General features: G+C 35.1%; 2 protein-coding genes across 2 annotated transcripts; one reads left to right on the forward strand and one right to left on the reverse strand.

Moving 5' to 3' along the window:
* Positions 1-5,500: 5,500 nt before the first annotated feature.
* LOC120331798 (uncharacterized) lies at positions 5,501-10,405 on the reverse strand. Its single transcript, XM_039398952.2, has 10 exons — positions 10,238-10,405; positions 9,911-10,035; positions 9,586-9,699; positions 9,181-9,303; positions 8,584-8,761; positions 8,183-8,285; positions 7,758-7,891; positions 7,288-7,392; positions 6,820-6,919; positions 5,501-5,739 (listed from the first exon to the last, which is right to left on the reverse strand). Exons 1-10 carry the CDS (start codon positions 10,342-10,344, stop codon positions 5,599-5,601), a joined length of 1,230 nt encoding a protein of 409 aa, XP_039254886.2. The 5' UTR covers positions 10,345-10,405; the 3' UTR covers positions 5,501-5,598.
* Positions 10,406-14,502: 4,097 nt separating this feature from the next.
* LOC120331959 (uncharacterized) lies at positions 14,503-17,275 on the forward strand. The gene is made up of 6 exons (XM_078114074.1): positions 14,503-14,872; positions 15,161-15,294; positions 15,534-15,610; positions 16,216-16,284; positions 16,477-16,560; positions 16,906-17,275. The coding sequence occupies exons 1-6, from the start codon at positions 14,765-14,767 to the stop codon at positions 17,037-17,039; spliced, it is 606 nt and encodes a 201-aa protein (XP_077970200.1). The 5' UTR covers positions 14,503-14,764; the 3' UTR covers positions 17,040-17,275.
* The last annotated feature ends 4,068 nt before the right edge of the window (positions 17,276-21,343 follow it).

The following is a 21,343-nucleotide window of genomic DNA, read 5'->3' on the forward strand; positions in this document are numbered from 1 at the left end:
CTTCTACAAATATTCTATCATTGAATAAACTATCGTTTTTTTATTGGTAGTAAACGCGCTATGTACTATAACAATTCGGGTTCAAAGTGAATCACAATTGAGAATATTGTTTAATTAAATATCTCGGATAGGCTTCATGTTATATTTAAACCTCTCTGTTTTTACTCATTGTCAGAAACTTGTTCTTGAACATGATAAACTTGATCGATCTTACTTTATTCTGCAGGCCCGGCTTGTTATTGGATTGAAATTGATAAAAGCAAAAGAATAATCAGGAATTACAATGATGCGGTTGACGCCTGTTGGGAAAAAAAAGGAGTTGTTGGTTTTCCGAAAGATAAAAATGCTCTTAACGCATTTATGGACTATGTGAGGCCGGAAAGCGGATACCGTATAGAAGAATATGGACGAGTTTAAAGATTGATCCTGAGGTAATTAACTCTCTTAGAAAAATAGTAATTTGAACACTTGAGTTTAAAGGGGTTTGTATATATTTGACCACTTGATATAATTAAACAATTGAAAAAATTACCAAACCTGTTGCTGAACCGTGAGCCGTTTCGGTAGAGGCTAAGACATACGCGACGAAATATTTTGTAGTTATTTTTTTAAAACAAGAAAAAAAGATGTCTAAATATATGGACACGAAAGCCAAAGCGAATCAATAGTCTACCTTACCTTACCTCACCTTACAGAACTTTCTCTTACGTATCCTACTGCACGGCACGGTCCAAAAACTTTGGAATTTCGGGTAGCACGAAAATTGTCGCAGGACTGCTAATTAATTTTTATTAATTTTGAAGAGGTCATCACAAAAATTTTCGAACTGAAAAACGAATCATATAGCGAACATACAACCTTTAACTACTGACGTTTTAAAGCAATTGGTCTGGGAGTTGATGAGAAAAGCAATTTATGATTTTGATAAAATAATGCTGTTATACTTCAATCGAATTCTGCCAGCACTTTCTACTCTTTAACTAATATTGCCTTGAAGGTGCGATCTCCAAAGATTGAACTGACTTATTTTTAGACGTTTGTGATATCACCCAAGGGTGCATACACCAAATGGGCAAAATGGAGCCCCGAACTGTCCATTGCTCATAACAGAGTTATGCTGAGGGTACCTATAAACAAGACAGCAGACAATAACGGGATGATAAATAGGATGGAAACTTCAATAGCATACGGAGTTGTATGCCAGACTCATCTAAATGACAACAATAGGCCAACCGATGTTGACTACCTCGATGGACCATGTTAAAAAGATTTTACTCAGAGATCAAAACGAGTATTATGTATATGATTATCTTATATTCGTCAAGATTTGTAAATTTATATACTGGCGTTTCGGTTGTGTAACAATGGCTTTACTTCAATATAATTGATATATATAAGTCATCTGGAAAGAAGTGACAATAAAAATAAGATAGATTTGCCCAAATTACCATTCTTTTGGAGGCTACCAATAAACTCATTTTTTTGGAGACCGATGTGTAGACCAAATCAGTGAGTTTGCATTCTGAACGTCATACCAATATATCTTATGTAACAGAAAATGTGCGACCGATGTTGAACTTATACCGGCTTTATATAGGACCATTCATAGTATTTTGCTTTAAATGGTATTCTATCTACGTTGCGCGCGCGGGATATCTCTGCTATGCAATTACATAGCAAAACAATACTAACATTTAGTACATAAAGTGCAAATTTGAACATATTTCGAAATAATATTACCGAACTAGTAAATCATTTTGTAAACGACGACGCGCTAAAATATTCTCAAAATCGGCATCACAAATTTTGCATTTGTATATTAAAATTTTTTATAGCAAAGGCAATGGTATAGTATAGTTTCAATAGTATATAGCAGGGGTCGGGAACCCATGGCTCGCGAGCCATATATGGCTCTTTTGGTGACGGCATATGGCTCCCAGAAAAATATATTGTTCTAAGATTAAGCTTACTATTGTTACTAGACTTCAAACTATTTTATGGCCAAATATGGCAAAAAATTCCCAATACGTTTGACAACGCGGGCCCTTGTGACAAAACATGGGGATTCTGGAATATATATTGTGACATCACAAAGCGATAGAGTTTTAAAATACTACGGAGATGCCTAAACGAAAAAGGGTGATGAGTATCGTAGATTTCAACTTGGGCTGCATGTGAACAACCGTTCAAGGCCCGCAGCGACAACATGCAGCATCAGAAGTCACGTTAAATGTATATTGACATTGTATGTGTTGATATTTGAGTAAAAATTTCAGGCCTGATTAAGTGAAGAAATGCTATTTGGCTCGCACAGTAATGCAATTGAAAATATGTATATTTTAGGGCTCTCTTGACCAAAAAGGTTCCCGACCCCTGGTATATAGGAATAATTTTTCTAAAATCGAGAATCGGGAAAACATCCATACACAATAATTTCGTATACTCGTCAATTTTGCGATATTGAAATAACATCTTTACGGTTACAAGTATATTATATTAATGTTACTACGTAAACTTCCAAAAGTAAAAAACAAAGTGTCCAAACGCTTTCACATTATAAGATATGATATCCTATTTCCTCAACCTCCTTTCAAGTTAGTTATACTTCAAAAGATTCAGGTTTCCTCGGCGCAACACAACCTTACCTGATGTTTAGCTATAGCCAGTGGTGGGATTCAGCCGGTTTGCACCGGTTCTACAGAACCCTCTCACGGAATTTTCATGAGATCAGCGAACCGCTTAGCATTGCTGGTTACTGTCAATGGATTTTTGCATCTTATCTGACACACCGATTTCAGAGATCAAGTAGCTTAAGTGTTTCTTTCAGAAAGTGAAATGATCAAGTTCGCACGTAACAGTTATACATTTAAAATAACTGAAGACTTTTTAATTTTTCCTCGAAAAACTGATTACAATGATAAAATCTCATTCCTAAATATATTTAAAGTGAGTAAACTCGCGATGTTTTGATCACTTTTGGGTTTTCTCTGACTGCGGCTCTTCAACTTCGCAACCTTGGACCAACCTGATATAGACAGTCCTCAATCAACATCATCAAAAATTTCGATGCCAATTTTGACATGATGATGCTTACTTAACCAAAAATGAAATGAAAATTAGGAAGTAATTAAAAATAATCAGTTTGCTAAATAATAAGACTTTTTGTAGCAGAACCGGCTGAAAAATATGACTTTTGTAACGAAACCGGCTGACAAAAAAATTGAATCCCAACACTGGCTATAGCAGGTAATTTATGGAGTTCGAGATATAAAATTTAAAAGATTGCATCCGTTATATTTCTATACCAGCCTATGGGATGAAAAAATTTTACTGTCTATAAATCACAGTGTTTAGACCAGGCCCGGGCAAGATTTTTAGACCCGGGGCCAAAAGTTTTGACCACATAGACTGGCGGGGCACGTCAGTGTGACGTAAATGGTTTGTGTTACAGTGGCGACGAATATTGTATATATTATTTTAAAACAGTAACGCTCTTTTGGCATATAAGACACATTGCGGTCGATACAACTTCTGTAAAAAATATTTGACAATTCATTCCTTTTTAATGGCGTTGCTCTAGCTATCGATTTTTTTTTCTTCCCTGATGCACTCATCAATCTTCACGAGTTAGGGTGCAGAGACGGGATGTCGCAACATAAACCATCGAGAAACGATAGACTCAAATACATTGCAAGAATACGTAAACTATAATTAAAAAATAACGTTAAGAAAGCGTTATGTGACGTTAACAAAACTTTGTCGGCACTACATTAAAACTCGGGGCTGCGCGTGAACGCACAAAGCAAGCGCACGATTCAAATTCGAAATTTCCTCTCCAAAACTTGTTATCCACTTCAAAACATTTTATTTGTCATGGCTTTGGTTGCAACGTGATTAAAAACACCTTACCACCGTGCCGAGTCGGCACTATTAAATGAAACAAAGTTTTGAGAAATCGCTTTACTAAAAACAATCTAACAAGCCTATTGCACCATACCAATTTCAATAACAACAACTATGTAGTCCATACGGAATTGATTGGAAGTATAAATTTATGGCAGCATCATGCGGCCAGATTGAATCATCAACGGGACGGTATTGACATGGAGCTGTTACAGGGGTTCGACGGAGCTCATCTGAAACAGTTTTATCATATGGGACTTTTATATTACCACGTCTACTAATCATGTGAAAATACCTATAGTTCATCGCGGATATCCAAACTTAAACGTTTAACAATCAATAAATTAGCTTTACTGTGTGTATATCTTCGCGCAGATATAAGTTTTAGTGGACCCGTCAATGTTTTTAGATTCTAGTACATTTTATTGAAAACATCACAGATGTCGCGCGCTTTGGTGTTTGTCCTTATCTATGATAGCGCTTCTAGATGCTTTATGCTTGTGGCTATGAAATGGTTGTTTTGACAAACCAAGGATTTTTCATGAATATATATGTGCCTGATCCTTATTCATAATCTACCGCATACTCGTTAAATGTATAAACTCAGTTTTACGTATAAATCGAACGAAGATTGGCAGTAAATGTACATTATTGAATGCAAAATCAGAGCGTGTTTGAATTTCACTGGGTGATAAATTTGCAACAAAGAATAGTTATTCTATTCAATTAAAGAGTCCAGCTGCACACTAACACAAATGTATTTCTGTAACGTTTCGTCCGACCAGAGTCAGACTTCCTCAGACAAGCAGTTTACAACAAGCAGTTTGATTGTTGTAAACTGCTTGTCTGAGGAAGTCTGACTCTGGTCGGACGAAACGTTACAGAAATACATTTGTGTTAGTGTGCAGCTGAACTCTCTATTGAATGGAATTGTCATGTTTATTCCAGCTACAGTATCCTTGCAGTATACGCATACGGATCCACTAGCATAAAGGCATAGAGAAAAGATAGGAAGTTAGTCTCGCGCCGAGTCATATCGTATCTCTATTTCTGTAAAATAAAACAATTGGCAAAACTTTTTATTCGCATTTCAATGCAGTTTGAAGTTTGAGAAACAAATGACTTTAACTACTAACGTTTTTGAGGCCTATTATCATCTTTTAGTCTTTTGGATTTTCAAAGTTGCTATTTTTTTATCTTTTTTTCGACTTTTCACTCGCATAACTTATACCACAATGAACATCTGCTTTTCCTGCCGCCGACACTATTGTGACAAAACAATGGCTATTTTCACGCGGGTATTCGTATCCAATGTTACACTATTATTTTTCATTTTCTATAACCTTTCGCAAAATTAGCTTCCCCGTTATAAAGTTAGGAGTGGGCTCCAAATTCCAACCGTTCAGTACGATGGGGTTCGGCGGGAGTATGCAGAATAGCGCAGGGGTTCGACAGGCTCGGAAAGGTTAAGAACCACTGAATTGAAGTTTCATACTTGTATCAGCGATTTGTGTCCAAACGTAAATCCAGTCTAGCTGGGATTACTCATTTATTTTTAATCATTTTTACATAAATTTATTTCAAGCAGATCATTCAATTTTCTGGATGCTAATAACATTAGAAACGAATTCACTCCGGTATATTTAAATAAAATCGAAAACGTGGAATAGGTGATACTTTAACAGAAAATTACATTCACCAATTTTGTGGTTTGTAAGTCATAACAACGATTCGTTGGTTACGGTAATTTGGAATAAAGAATTCGATGAATCCATCTCCGTCAACATCCCCAACAGCTATTGTTCCAACTATTTCAGAATCGGACGTGCTTAAAATCTAAAAAAAAAAGTGTTTTAGCAATAACAATACTTTGAAATTGCTATCCATTGAACTGTACAAGTTGTAAGAAATGTCCTCTCATTTTAAATATGGGCACTAGGTTGTGTTTTAGAAAAGTCTCTCGCAATATTTATTTTCGCAACCAGGCCAGTCTTGTGATAATCATTTAGTTTATAAGCGTAGTACATTCATATTTGGTTAAATAAAGTGATTTCCTAGCCATATTAATTAACTAAATGTATCATTCCCTTGTTTATACACGACGAGTCCCATATATATTTTATTGAGCCAACTTGGCTGTATATTCTGACCCATAATCTGGCATCCGTAAATTCTCCTGCACGTCGCTCTCTTCTTCCTGTGATTTTAGAGAGCGCGCCTCTGTCACTAAGATCTTGAAATTTGTTATTTGTAAGTTCTTTTTTTCAGGTTTTTTGTTTTGTTTATTTAGTTAGTATTTGGAGTGATGGTCATCTAAATAGATTAAATTGTGTGTAACTACGGGAATAAACTGACTCGCTGATGTTCATTACAACTGCAATAAAGTTAAACAACAAGTGTTAGATAGTCTATTTGAGATCGGGCTTCTGGTGTTATTCGCACTTTGAATTGCACAATATCACTTCATATTTCGTGTTAGGTGATAGCACCAGTTCTTACCTAAACAAGTGTACATACAGTATCTGTAGGTTTAAAAAGAACAATTTATATAACACGTTGTTTTCTTTAGTACTGTACACATAGGGTGATATCACACATGTTGAAGTGACAACATACTCAGGTGTACTCAGTATCACTAGATTTCATGGGAAAAAGAATTGGTTTTCAGTAATTGGGTAGCAAACAGATGAGCTAAATCCGTCACAACTTTAAACAATTTTTTAGTATTCTATATCTATTCAATGGGGCAAATTTTAATTTTCGCGAATTTTTAATCTTTTTCAAAACATTAATCGACGTGCCTGAAATCAGATCGGAGAAATCGGAGGTTTAACTCTGAAACCTTTAACTAGATAGCTGAGTAACGCTCGAACCACTAATTATCGCTGACAAATATTTTGTTGCAATAATACATACTGTCGACTGTGTATACGACCAATCGTTCGGATCTTCACTGTCTGGTTTCAGCAGGAACAGTTTTCCGTCATCGTCGCCGTTAACAACAATATGAGGTTTCCTGAGGAAGGATTCGAGATTGTATTGATGAAATTGTATAAAAACAAAGATATAAACAGTTTCGTATGAAATTGGCTTTCATTTACAAATTATTGTCTAGCAAATGAAGTACCGAAAAATCATAAGAGCCATATAAATATATCGCACTGTGAGATATTTTGGAAAATCCAAGCCGGGTAATATATATATATATATTCTAAAAGCCTTTTATTGAATTTAACGTATATTTTATGATATCATTGATTAAATCCAGTCACATTTTCAGATTATTTATGACAATCAAAAAGTTATTCGTTGATTACATTATTACAAAAACAATGAAAAATGCTTACAGCTTTATTTAACATTTAATAGGTATTCAAGACTTACTCTCTATTCTTTTTTGCCGCATGTGAACGCCAGAATGCCACTGGTGTTCCTGGACTCCCTTTCGAACGTCCCAGATCTTGTTCAAAATCAGTAGACAGTACATGCCTGAATAATTGTAGATATCGTGTAAATCTTGACGGCATAGTTAAAAAGTAGTATACTGAATTTCTCAATTTTGTTGAGTTCCGTATTCAAATTTTGCAACAGATGATGTTTTGGATCAGAATATTATTATCAATATTTTGATCTTTGTGAATTGATTACGACAACAACACAGCAAGAACAAATTGTATGAACACGAAAATGGAATACTCGCCACGTAGCGTGAACGCATGTTAAATGCGAATGTACTCTTTTGTTTTCCAACTTATCTACAAATTGAGCTTTGATATAACAATATAATGTACACTTATACATTAATAAATCTATATCGTTGTTTGTTATACATAGCACATGTTCGAGTCACTTACTTCGGCCATTTATCTATTCTCCAGTCTCTGCGAGGAACTTCATAAACTAGGACTGCCCCAATATTTTCTTTCCCAGGCCTACTCCAAGTAGTAATCAACACGTCGTCTATTCCGTCATCGTTTACATCGACAATCTAAATTCGTGAACACGAAAATCGCTTATGTCTCATGCTTTCCATAACAATGATTGGTTGATATTTTTTGCATTCCCGAGAAACATGATCAGAATGAGTTGCTAGGTCATAATTAGCGATGATCGCAATACCGCCACATCAACTGTTTTTGGGATACGAATACATCTAATTGATTAAATTTATAATAGATATTTTTTGGTTGTGTAACACAGAGCACATCATATTTATGCTGCTACTCAATATTTTGTCTTGAAGTATTATCGAATGATACAGTTTTTATCAGCAAATTACCTGCAAATCCAAATACCACCCAGCGTCGTCAATTATTCGATGTCTTATTGATGTCTGTTTTTTCCAATTGATATCTATCGACCAGGTTATTGTTAAGCGATTACTGTAAATAATTCAGTTAACGTAACATATTCCAAAGAGCGTTCGATCAAGAGCACAATAATACCGATAGAAAATTCCTAATAGTACAGTAACCATAATATATATACCAATGTTATCTCTTGCGGTCTGTCAATATCGCACACACCTCGTAATATTCAAATGAGTACTGCCCGAGAACAGTTACGTGAATAGGATTCTAATAAACTACAAGTTCTTGAAATACATATAAAAGATGATCCGAAACTTTGGATGCGGGTTACATCTATAAAATTATCTATGGTACATAAGTTATCTACAACCTGAAGAATCCTCCACTTATAATGACAAGAGTCTCTCTTCCGCCTGGTAAAGGAAGTTTGTGAATTGCAAAATTAACATCTTCGTATCCTGTGCTTAGAATATGCGCTTTCCAGTTTGTAGGAGGTGGAATAATTCCTGGATTTTCAAACCATAGCAGTTGTGAAGCATCTGCATGTGCTGTTTATACAAAAATAGTTTATTGCTGTAATAGTTTCAGAAGGTTTTCAGTTGCGCTAACTCTTTGTGAATTATGATAACGATGGGTTCGCCAATAGATGCAATAGAGTTGCATGAGTCGTTTTCAAAAATTTTGTTGTAACAAGTGGAAGAAATGAAACAATGGAAACTTTCTAGTTGTTAGGGATAGTCATGAATATGAGCTGAGCGTATAGAACAAGACCTAAGTAAGTCGACTAAGCTGCACCATTTTTACAAAGATAAAATGGTCGATATGAACGATAGGTTTGTAATTTTATTGGTTTGTCAATATTAAACTTAAAAGGGAAAACAAAAATGACGTATTGGACTGTCGAAACCATTTGGTATTTCTGACAACTTTTTTATAAAATTATTTATTCCATGTGTTGCAGACTTACAGCCATTTCCTCTTGCTCTTTGTGTAATAGCATCCTGGTCTCCATCACCGTCCATATCGTACCATATTACTCGATGATAAAACCACTTCTGGCCTCCTACGGTGGACGATATTATGATGGGATCTCAATAAAAAGTTTCTTGATAAATATTATATTTACTTGTACATTATATTTATTGAAACTAGTGCGAATGCAATCTGTGTTTGCCAATATAGCTCAAAAATGAGCGAAGATAACAATAAACATTTAGTCAGTCACGAATAAAAATGAAAGCAACAACTCAGTTTTATCGGAATCGGAAATATCTATCATGTCATGGTTTAAGCTTAACTATATATATATAGTATATTTCCGCATCTCATGCTCATTCGTTCGTAAGAATGCTTTTCATGTTCCTAATCTAACCTCCTGGACTATTTGCATCCGTCGTGTTAATTATTGATATTGATCCATTGTCCGCCCCAGGAAAAAAGAATCCAGTAGCAGCCGTCAAATAGTGACATTTTCCAAACGCACCAGCTGAAAGTATGGATGTTAAAATTAATATTTATTTGTGCCAACCATAAGAGTACAATTTAGTTCTTGTATCTGGCAATGCCAAAGCCTAATTTGAGGCGAGAGCGTCCATGTTTGCACTAAATGGGATTATCCTGCGGTACATCTGAACACAAAACTATCCATTTATTGGACACTAAGTTTACATAGGTATCGATAATTTTCATTACTTTACCTGGAACGACGCCAATTTGTCTTGGCGATGTAAAAATATCCGTGATCACTTGCGGTACCATTTTTGATTTTTTCTTGTATTTAATAGAAACGGAAGGGATTTGCAAAATTTTGTCAGATATCAAGCTGCCGGATAAAATAAAAGTTAACAAGATAATAAACTGTTTCGGACATGCAATCTATTGACGAACGTAATGCGTGCCTTTGAACAGAAAATCCATTGGAGTAGCCCAAAACAACCTATTATTCATTAAATAGCATTAACATGTATATAGATATGAAACTGAATGAATTTCCATGAAACCAAACTCAAATATTTTGTACTTACGTTGAACGCGTGAAAGACGAAAACACCAAGTCATAGTGTCCGTTGGTCGGATTGAAAAGCAAACTAAAAAACCCTGGGTTGCGTTGTATTTTAACAGAATACAGCATTCTAGGAGAATCCAGTGAATATGCTGACTGCAATATTTGAATTATATAAAATACGAGAAGCATTGTATATTGTATTTGCTGCAAATTTACATGCATAATTGAAGTTTGCTAATAAGGTAACAATAGCTAATATATAAAGGAACTATTTTACAAAACTTCATATATCGCTACCGTATGATTCCTATCCTTAACTACAAGCCTGTATGTACATTGAATGAGAAAGTGAAAATGACGAAAAATACCTATATAACATTTATCAAACCGAAAAATGTATAATATGCCTGGTCAAATATTATCAAATATTTTTTCATGTTTCATAAACTAATATTTTTGGCGCATAAGATCATATATAAATAAGAATTTTGTCAGGTATCATATAGTCCAGGGGTTCTCAAACTTTTGGTGTTACGAAGCCCTTGAAAAGGTTGACTAATATTCACGGAGCCCCAAAATAAATGTTAAAATTGTTACTTTCCAATTAATATTCCTGAGTATGCCAAACGTACTCAATTTAAATACTAAACCCTTTTGATAGGGTTAGTAAAAGTCATAAATAAATCTAAATATCAAAGATAAGTTGTATATACTAAAGCTGTAAATTTGACACATGACAAACATATTAATAAATTAGGGGTCGAATCTTTTCCCCTCTTGATATTTTTTGAAGACTTAAAAAGTCGCTAATAACGTGCGCGAATGCATTTTGTTACAATCGCCGATTGTTTTCGTCAGCATGGCGTGTTTTTAAACCACAAACATCTTTACGCCGGTGTCTCCCTAAATCAAAAATTTCCTTCGGCAAATGACGCCACAATGACGACGATAATTGCTTTTTCGTTCTCGTGGGGATTTATGAGTTCAATGTGAAAAACATGTTACCATATTATAATCATCGGCGACGAAATGCTAAAAATCATAGTATCCGCAATTCAAATTTCTTGATTAAAAAGCGGCATTCTAAAATATTAGAACTAAAACTCAAGATGGAAGATAACACTATAATAGCCACCATCAAACACTATAGGTCGGGAACCCATTGCTCGCAAGCCATATATGGCTCTTTTGGTGACGGCATATGGCTCCCAGGAAAATCTAGTATTCTAAGGCTAAGCTTATTATTGTTACGAGATTGCAAACTCTTCTATAGCCAAATTTGACAGAAATTTCAACTTGTGTTGCTTGTGAGCAGCCGTTCAAGGCCCGCGGCGAAAACATGCATCATCAGAAGTCACATTAAATGTATATTGACATTGTATGTGTTGACTTTTGTGTAAAAATTTCAGGCCTGATTAAGTGAAGAAATGCTATATGGCTCGCACGGAAATGCAGTTAAAAATATGTACCTTTTATGGCTCTCTTGACCAAAAAGATTCCCGGCCCCTGAGTTATAAGGTAATTATTCCATCTCGTGAAAACGATTTCACCCTAATACTTGACATAAGAAATACAGGTATATGTATAATTCATCTCCACCGATGACTAAAATTAGTTATTCTCTGAGATATTTTGGAAAAAGGTTGTTTAAAATCTCGTATAAGCCAAATTTGAAGAATGGGACATATATATTTATTGTTATTATGTTGCATAAAAATTTTTGTGAATTTCTTTGGGCACATTTGATGCCCTGAATAACGTAGTAAAATATTATCACAGCCCATATGCATTATACAGCCCATGATTGGCAAAAGGGAACACTGGAAAATATTGCATATTTTGTGAAAATGACCATACCTTATCGACATGTACGGATTCTGTCAACGATCACTTTGGTTTACTTAATTGCACTGCTATTTACGGTATAATGTACTACATACATATCGCTGCTCAACCAAAATTACCAATAACGAACGTCGTGCTTATATGACTAGAGTATTTAGCTGTTTTAATGTTTATTCATATTGATATGATAAAAGTAATATATTTATATAGTGATTTGATGCGAATAACACGAGTCAGCTAACACTATATTCACGAATGAATCTTTTTCTAATCTGAATCTAAGTATATTTAGCATGATTAACACGTGTTGTTACGTACAAAATTGTTGTTACATAAAAAAAAAAAAAATTTTGCGCAGAATCACTCTGAACGAATACGAAGAATAAACACAGATTAATATCTGTATATTCTCGCATCTCTCGAGGTTAAATATACGTACGCACTACAGGACCCGAAGGTGAATTTATCGTAATAAACTTTTGTATGCTGCTGTTTCTGTCTGTCAAAACAATATTACAGTACGAATAGCATTCACGCAAAGATCTTGAAAAATATCTAGTAGGCATTGGCGTAGGATATTTTACAACATTTCTGTATATGCTGATTTTAATATACCGTGCTATTTAGTCTATATACCGGCAACGTGACAAAAAGACTGATTACTGGATTACGAAATCAGAAAACCCATAATATATATTTCGAGATGAAAAAAAACCTCGTTATAAAAAGGACAAAAATTCATAATCTCATAAAAATTCACTTATTGTATATTATGTTATTGTGTTTAGAATGTTGACTCCATAAAGCTTGATTCAGATTTCGTCTGTCAAGTAATCAATTTATCCACAAATCCAAACGCCATTTGCCTACAGATTCACTTGCGTTGAAATAAATTATTTTATGCTGACCACCGATTTTCAGTCAGACATTGGTGTTGAAACAGACCCATGACATTCTCATAGAATGATGATTATTCAGTGTATTGAATGGACACCCCGACTTTATTATTCTCATATAGCAATATTTCTTCTATATATTTTCGTTAATGTTTATTTTTTTCTTTAGGTATTTCGATATTTTGGAATCCGTTTCCATTAAATAAAAGAGGTTGCTGATTTTTTCTAGCGGAAAGGATTTATTTTAGCGAAGAGTGATTTTTTGATGTGTAATATAGATTTGAACCGAATGCTAATAATGTGCAGGTTACAACAGACCAGGCTGCAAAACACTACATAATAATTCTTTACGTCAGAAATCAAAATTCCTACTCCAGACAGTCTATAATTCTCTGCGATTCAAAAATTAATATTGTGAGACTCATGAATGATTTACTTAACCTCGAAATCAAACGCTCAGTAACTTCAACTTCAAAGTGAGATAATGTAACTGGTATTTTAGCAGCACGTTACAGTTTGCAAAGGAAATAAGGAAATGACGTTGTGCGTATCCGCTCATGTCATGTTACGTAACAACAGAGGTAGACGCTATCTTCTGCAAATTTGCGGGGTTCAGTTTATTTATCTTATGAACCGAGTTTAGCGAACATGAGTGATTTTTTTAGTATTCCAGGAAGGTAGAAGAGTCGCCCTTTTGCCTTTATTCCTTAGGCCTATATGTTTGCAAACTTTAAAAGACATAAAGTGCACATTTACAATCACAAAATTGCGTTTTATTTATTTAGGCAGCAATTTTTTCGTTTAAAAGCGCGTGAGTTTTTCCCTGATAATTTGGCATCGCACGAACAAAAATGTTGGGAACCGCTGGCCTATATTATTAAATAGGATAAATAGATATTTTCAGAGACAGAGAATAACAGAGAACATTATTCTTGCAAAACGTATTTCATTCGATATCATTATTTCCAAACAATGTCCATAAAGGAAATAGAAATAGGCCAGACTGCCATTCATGAAATTATGTGCTGAACCTTTCATCCTAGCATGCTTATTCCATAAACAACATGAGTAAACATTTTTGAGAACAAACTTGTATTATTATTATTTCAATTATGACAAAGGATACTTCTCGCGCGAAGGTTATTTTATTTGGTACTCTCGAAGTATGTGAACCAAAATGGCGGACACCGGAACATAGTATGTGTACCAGGTTAGGGTTAGGCCATGATATTTTTTCCAATTTTCTATATTTTAGTTATATTACGAGTTTGGGGACTAATAGCCAAGACTCTATCGTAGTATTTGTACCTGAAATTATGGCATAACCGTAACCTGGATAAAATGAGCACAGGAAGATGTAATCTTGTATCAAGGAAATACTGTATATCTGAAAATGAAATTGATGAAGTGGTGTTTATATATTCAATCAATCTATCGAGAATGTATAAAGGTAGCATGTTTAGGAGGATCGTTCTTGTATCATTTGTATACCTGCCTTATCTGTCAGTTTCCAATGAAATAGGATGGTGGAATAGGCGTTCGATATACAAAAGACTGTGTTTAAATTTCAATGATCGTATGGTAACATTTGTATGCGTATGCTAACATGCCCGCGTGTGAAGTACACATATGTAAATGTATACGTAATACAAAATGAACTTAGACAGTAAAATTGTTTTTCCTAACTTATTTCAATACTTACGACATAAATTTCAGTAAAAGTATAGCCATTAACAAAACTGGTTTAGAAATTTCTTAAGCATTCAATATGAACCATTTTTTGTTAATCTATTAGTACAGACACCATGTATCATGCTCTAACAATTCTAGCATCTCTGTTGATTTCATCTTCTTTGTCTTTTGAACAAAAGTGTTTTTATCCTGATTCAGTACAAGAGCTCAACATACAGAAGGTAGAGGAAACAGAATCACTTTTTTCAATTCTAGAGCAAATTCTGAGATTTTCAAAAAAATTATATTCATCTATTGAATTCAGGTTTTGCTGTCACTTTCTTGCAACAGCTTTTCATCTATAGTGTTACTCCAGGCTTCATCATTTTTATTTATGTATTGTCTGTATATCCTTTAAATCTCTATATTATCAAGTCACGGACACTAAAATGTACTTATAATATTATTTTTTTTCACGTCCCGAAACTTTTGTTTTTCTCAATAAACACGCGATTTCCTTTTTAACTCAGTTAACAGGCACTACGTGGTACAGCCTATTACGAACTATCGATGTTGCATCTTCAAATACTATGTGTGAACGCGTATCAAACTTTACGGAAACCGACGACGGGTTCAAAGTAAAATTGCGAACCTACACTGGAGGGTGAAATTTGAAGAATGTGTAATAGTATTGTGATATTAAGGCCCTTTAACGCTTAAAGCTACATTTATTCATTATGATGTTAGCTGTAGTCAACCTGATGACATTCCAAGTTCAAGACTAACAATCTGATGTCGATCGCATCATCTTTCATTCAGATAATAATAAAATTATTGTAAATTTATTAAATATTAATTTATTAAAAAATTTATTCGTCGATTCAAATAGTTATCTATTTCTAGACTGAAACACGTAGATTGGATTTCTCATTTCAATCTCGACAGGTCAGGAGTATATTACGAGGACAAAAAACAAGATGGTGAGATAAATTCATTCTGAGATGTTACACGGACCTTTCGGCCTGGGTTAGACACTCGCTGCTTCACTCAGTGTAGCGCGCGTGCGGCCTCGGACATCTGAGGGCATCACAGACCTGTTATTGCTCAATCTCGTGTGACTAAACGCCACTAGTCCCTCTAAGAAGTTAGACGCCGACCGATAAGGTCGCGTAACTATTTAGCATGACAGAGTTCGTTATCGGAATTAACACCGTCGAATATATGTTTCACTTTTCCTCTATCTCCGCACTATTCACTTTTCACTAGAAATGTCAGTGTTTTATTGAAATATTTAATTTAGAATTCACGCGTAATATTTTCGCATCGTCCAGAACCCACTTCCTTGGATTTGCTCGTCTAATTTCATACCAAGGGGTATAACTTTGAAAGGTGACGATACAGTCCACCTAACCCTGACGTGAAAAACTTGGTAAAGTCCAATAAACTTGTAATAATGTAATTTCATTTGTTTGTTTTGGGGAAATCGACATTAACCATTTTACTGATATGCTAGATTTAAGATTATATAATATTCTTCAACCGGCACATACAATGCAATAATTTCTCTTATTTTATGAATCTAAAGATACGGCGATGACTGCTGCATACGCAAGCGGAAATAAAGATGAATTAAATAAAGCTACAAAGAACATCGGTATGTTTCATGTTTTTCGATCTAAAATTCATATTTTTCAGTAAAAATTGATTAAAAACATCAGTCAAATTTTGCCATATGAGTTAATTCAGAAAGCATAAATTCCCATGCAATATTAACTGGAAGTTCCATAGTTTCAGTAGCCCTGCATGTAAAGGCTTTAAAATTAATGAATTTACTTGTTTCATGCAGTGGAAAACGTTCTAATGAAAGATGGCTTCGTATTTGTGACAGATTACCTGAATTATTTTACCACGATTCTTTGTCGTGAGAGCGGTAGGTCTATTGTAATTAATTTTTTTAAAACACCGCTGTGTACTGGCGTAATTAAATTGTATGCCACATGGAACTTTCACGCAAATAAAATAATTTTAAAGCCTGAAGTGCGAATATAATATGTTTAATTTTTTTTAAATTAATTTTTATATTTTGCACTGCTGAAGTATTGAGTTGTATAAAAAGATGCGCATCAGAAAAAAAGTATTGAAATTAACTTAATGAAATGACGGAACTCGAAATTTTGGTCTTTCTTACGATTGATTTATGTCAAATTGGTGGAATTTATTTGAAAATTAATTTATTTGATATTGGGAGTTTATTTGTTTTATATAATTTTTTTAGGAGAATGGATGATTTGGACATTGTTTCCCAATACGACTCCAAGCCTTGAAAATGTAGTAGCTGCATACAGTGCAATGCATAACATGGGAATTTTTGCGCAACTTTATACAATCGAGTGTCAAGCTGGACATTAATTGCATACCTGGTGACAAAAGGAACTGAATTACAAATTTTGTCTTGTGATTTTAGTATTGCTATAGAATGGAATATCATTATAATCTTATCCGAGAGGAAATTTTTGATTGAAAATAGCATACTGTGTCAGTCTTATATACAAATTTATATATAAATATAAAGCAATTAATATTGACACCATATGTGAATTGGGTAATATGCAGTTTTGGGCACTATAGGCAATAGCGTACTATGATACTGTGAAGTGCAGTTACTTTCTCTTTTATTTCAATCTATGTGTCCGGGGGGTCGGAACCCTTCTTTTGAAATGTAAAAAAGACATCTTTTTGTATCATACCCAGCAATTTTTCGTAGCTTGAGACACTTTTTAGACCCCAAGACAGACTCTTGAAACCCCAGGTTTCCCGGCCTCCGACCTGACCTGCTAACTGTTACGGTCTAAATTAGAAATTTACGGCAATTGGAAATTTTAACTTCTCATATATTTTTCATGCTACACTACCCGATTGTCTTTGTTCAAGTTAACGATATAAGGCAACAGGTCGCTTTAATAATGAAACAACGGCGTTATTGCGCCATAAATCAATCACGGCGAACAAAGTTTGCCAAACAAAGTTAATTACGCAAGCAGATTTCTTCAATTAAACTTCCATATTTTAAAACGAATTGTGGCAGGCCGGATGAATCGTCCTCGTGGGTCGGATCTGGGTAGTATATATTGGTCTCTCGTATACTATAGACCAGTGATTCCCAAAGTGGGCGATATCGCCCCCCGGTGGGCGAAAACGATACAGAGGGGGGCGAAAAAGTCGAAGGGGGCGATAGGGGGGCGACTTCGCGTTATCTGTATTTGTTTGGCGCATCGTGCACCAAATTCTGTGTGCATTCGCAGGCTTGAATCATGTTGGCAATTATTACACGTGAAAGGATTGCTGAACTCGTCTTCGTAGTGAGGTACGGTAGTTTGCGTATCCCAGTGGTCGGCAAAATACGGCCGGGGTAAAATAATCTGGCGCGGACGATTCACTGAATGAACCTTTCCCCGACCTTTGACCGCGGAAAAATTCTTTGTATATATTACCATTTTTAAATTTCCGGTGCTTAGTTTAAGAGTGGTTTCGCGAGTTGTTGCCTGTAAAATGGGGTATTTGTTTCAAACTATCATTCTAATTCATACCATTCAACAATCTGTTATTTAAAAGTATCGAAAAGAATTCTTGCAATAAGGAAATAAAATTTATATTCGATTCGAGAGATTTATCACTGCTTTATATTTGTAAGAACGCATCTTCTTAAAGAAAATCTTTATCAAAATATCAGAAACCATGTAAAACTATTCACTTCGATGTTTGGAAGTTCATATTTGTGCGAACAATTATTTTCGAAAATGAACATTACAATGAACAAGCAAAGAATTGGGATTAATGATGCCCATTTGGAAAATGTTCCAATCTTGGCGTCGTAAAGCTATCAGGCGTGATACAGCAACAAGACAGTGTCACATTGAATGTCATGGTAATAATTTTTTAATAAGACGACTAAGTTGAGTTCATGAATTGTCGCAGTTTTCGTGCTGTTCCATTTTTAACTTTCAAAAAATATATTGGACCCGCACAAGACCAGCAACTCTAAATTTTGTCCCGCGAGCGACATAATCTTTGCCGACCCCTGGGCAGTAGCCGATAGTCGGTCACGGCTTCTTCCACATCCGAGTCCATGAATCCAAAAACAAATGGCTGATTAATTCTATGGACTGGTGATCGGACTGGAGGCCGTGGTAGGATGAGGAATCGGGGATGAATATTTCCGAGGTATTTTGGTGCAAGTCATTAGGCAGTACTAGGCTTGCACGTAATTGACAAAAATCAATTCCGTAATTACGGCAAAATCAATTACGTAATGACCCCGTAATTGCGATATTTTTCCACGCATTTAAACCTACCATAACAACCAATTGAATCCACTTCTTTTCCGAATGAGACATTGAAGTTGGGTTTTCATATTCTTGGCAGTACTACACGCCGTCGACAGATGTTAAAGACAAATATCAAGGAGTGAATTCAAATAAATTTTATTCTGATTTTTATCTTTTGTGTTAGCTTTGGTTTTCCTTTATCACCTTCGCAAATTAACCGTCCCATTTTTATGCGATCAATTTTATTTTATCATTACCGACACTGGTATACGGATATTTATGGAAACTATAGTTTTTTAAAACCACCTTAATACTGAATAAAAATTACGGGTTTCTAATTTATTAACCAACGACGAGCGTATTCACTCGTTTGATTATACTTGCGATTTCCTCGCGACGAAGACTTGTTTTTGCAGCGTTTTCTGCATTATCCGACATTACTGCCTTGTTAAGCATTTTATAATAATAATTATTGATGTCGACTTATTGACGATATTCCGATTACCATGCTTCATTTTACATTTAATCATCTCGCGGACTGAATGTTTATAACATTATTTGCGATAAATTTAGTTCAAATATTATTTATTTGAGTATAATTTAAATATCGAACTTATATGATATGCCTTCTCCGAAAATACAAAAGTTATATCGCAAAACAATGCATTTTGTGACATTTATTTTACACTCACGACATTTATTTGCTAACTCAAGTCGGCGATCCTATCGGCCAAGATTGACACAAGTTTGGTCGAGTGCCGGTGGTATTCAAGTCGACGATAAATCAAAATAAGTTGGCGCATTTGGTAAGACAGTTAATCATATATGGCCGAAATATTGAGAGGAATTGTGAAAAACATCATGCGGACTGATATATAACATCATCCGGACTGATATATAACGATAAAACCGTTAACAGAACATCAAGATTTTGTAATAGAAAATGGATCTCGCACAGAATAAACACACTGGCTCATATTTGATTATATATGATAGCAGTTAAATTTTTTGCGGTCCGCGAGGAATCCGTCGTTTTGCTGTTTCTCTGCCGTCTCAATCGCTTTACCGATGTCGAGAAGACGAGGTTGCGTTGGTTCATTACGCAATCTCTCTATTGTCGTCATATTGCTATTTGATAAGCGCGAGGTATTGGCGCGAGTGATCAATCGCTCTTTTCGCTTATTTGGTTCCAATTCGTCGCGAAAGCTCTTCGTTAAATTTCACAAGATCGTCGTGTTGAAAGGTTATGGATATTTTCCTGTTTTTCCCCCAAGTCTGAAATAAAACAGCCAAAAACGGTATGATATTCCATGTCATATATCAAGTGTTGATATTAACAATAAAGAATGGTTAAGCATTGCTAATCCACACTTGGTGGGGAATTCCCACTATCTAAACGCGTGACTATAAAATAGAATAAAATAGAAACGGAACATATATACCATAAGTAACGGAAAACTGGAACAAGTAAATAATAAATAAAAGTAAAATGGATACAAATGTTTGATAGACCATGTTTGAAAGATTGATCTCCTGCGTTCATTAGTCATTTCACCCGAAGAAGTTGAAACCGGGCGTGTTAGCGTCCATCGGTCCTAACACAATTCTTCCCCCTATCTACGGTTATTATGTACATTGGCCATGGCCAAGCTAGATAAGATGCGAGAGAAGTTGAAACCAGGTGTGTTGGCGTCAATCGGTGTCAACGCAATTCTATCCCTTATCTACGGTTAAGTTACGGGAGAAGTTAAAACCAGGTGTGTTGGCGTCAAACGGCCCTACTCAGTTCTTCCCCCTTAACTACGTTAATAATTTACATTGGCCATGCCAGAGAAGTTGATAATAGGTTAGTGAATGGCAACGCGTCATGCCCTCCTTCACCTACCTAGCAAGAAAGGTAAAAGAGAAAAACGGCTGCGAATACCGGAACTCTAACTTCTACTTGTTAAGCTTTCATTTTTCGCAATCGACGAAATTGACTGCTTTGAAGAAAGCTCGTTTCAATGCAATAATTACGACTTTACGTAATTCGTAACTTCCCTTCCGTAACTCAAAATAATTACGTAATTACGTAAATCCGTAAATTACGTGCAAGCCTAGGCTGTAGGAATGAATGAGATGTACGAAAATTATTTTTACGAACTTTATTTTCATTATTTTAATGTGAAATGGGATGAATTCAGGGAGTGAAATGCTATAGGGCAAGAGTACACGGCTGTTTTTGAGGATGTAGAACCCTGGTTTCTTTCATTTCAGACCTCTTATATGGTGAAAAGGGGGGTTTTCAGTCGTGCTACTATTGCTATCAAAACAACGAAATCGCCTTTCTATCAGTAAACGGGGTAATTTTAGATATAATGAAAAAACTCGCTGAGGAACATCGAGCTC

This window comes from Styela clava, chromosome 6 (assembly GCF_964204865.1).
Source record: "Styela clava chromosome 6, kaStyClav1.hap1.2, whole genome shotgun sequence".
Lineage (NCBI taxonomy): Eukaryota > Metazoa > Chordata > Ascidiacea > Stolidobranchia > Styelidae > Styela > Styela clava.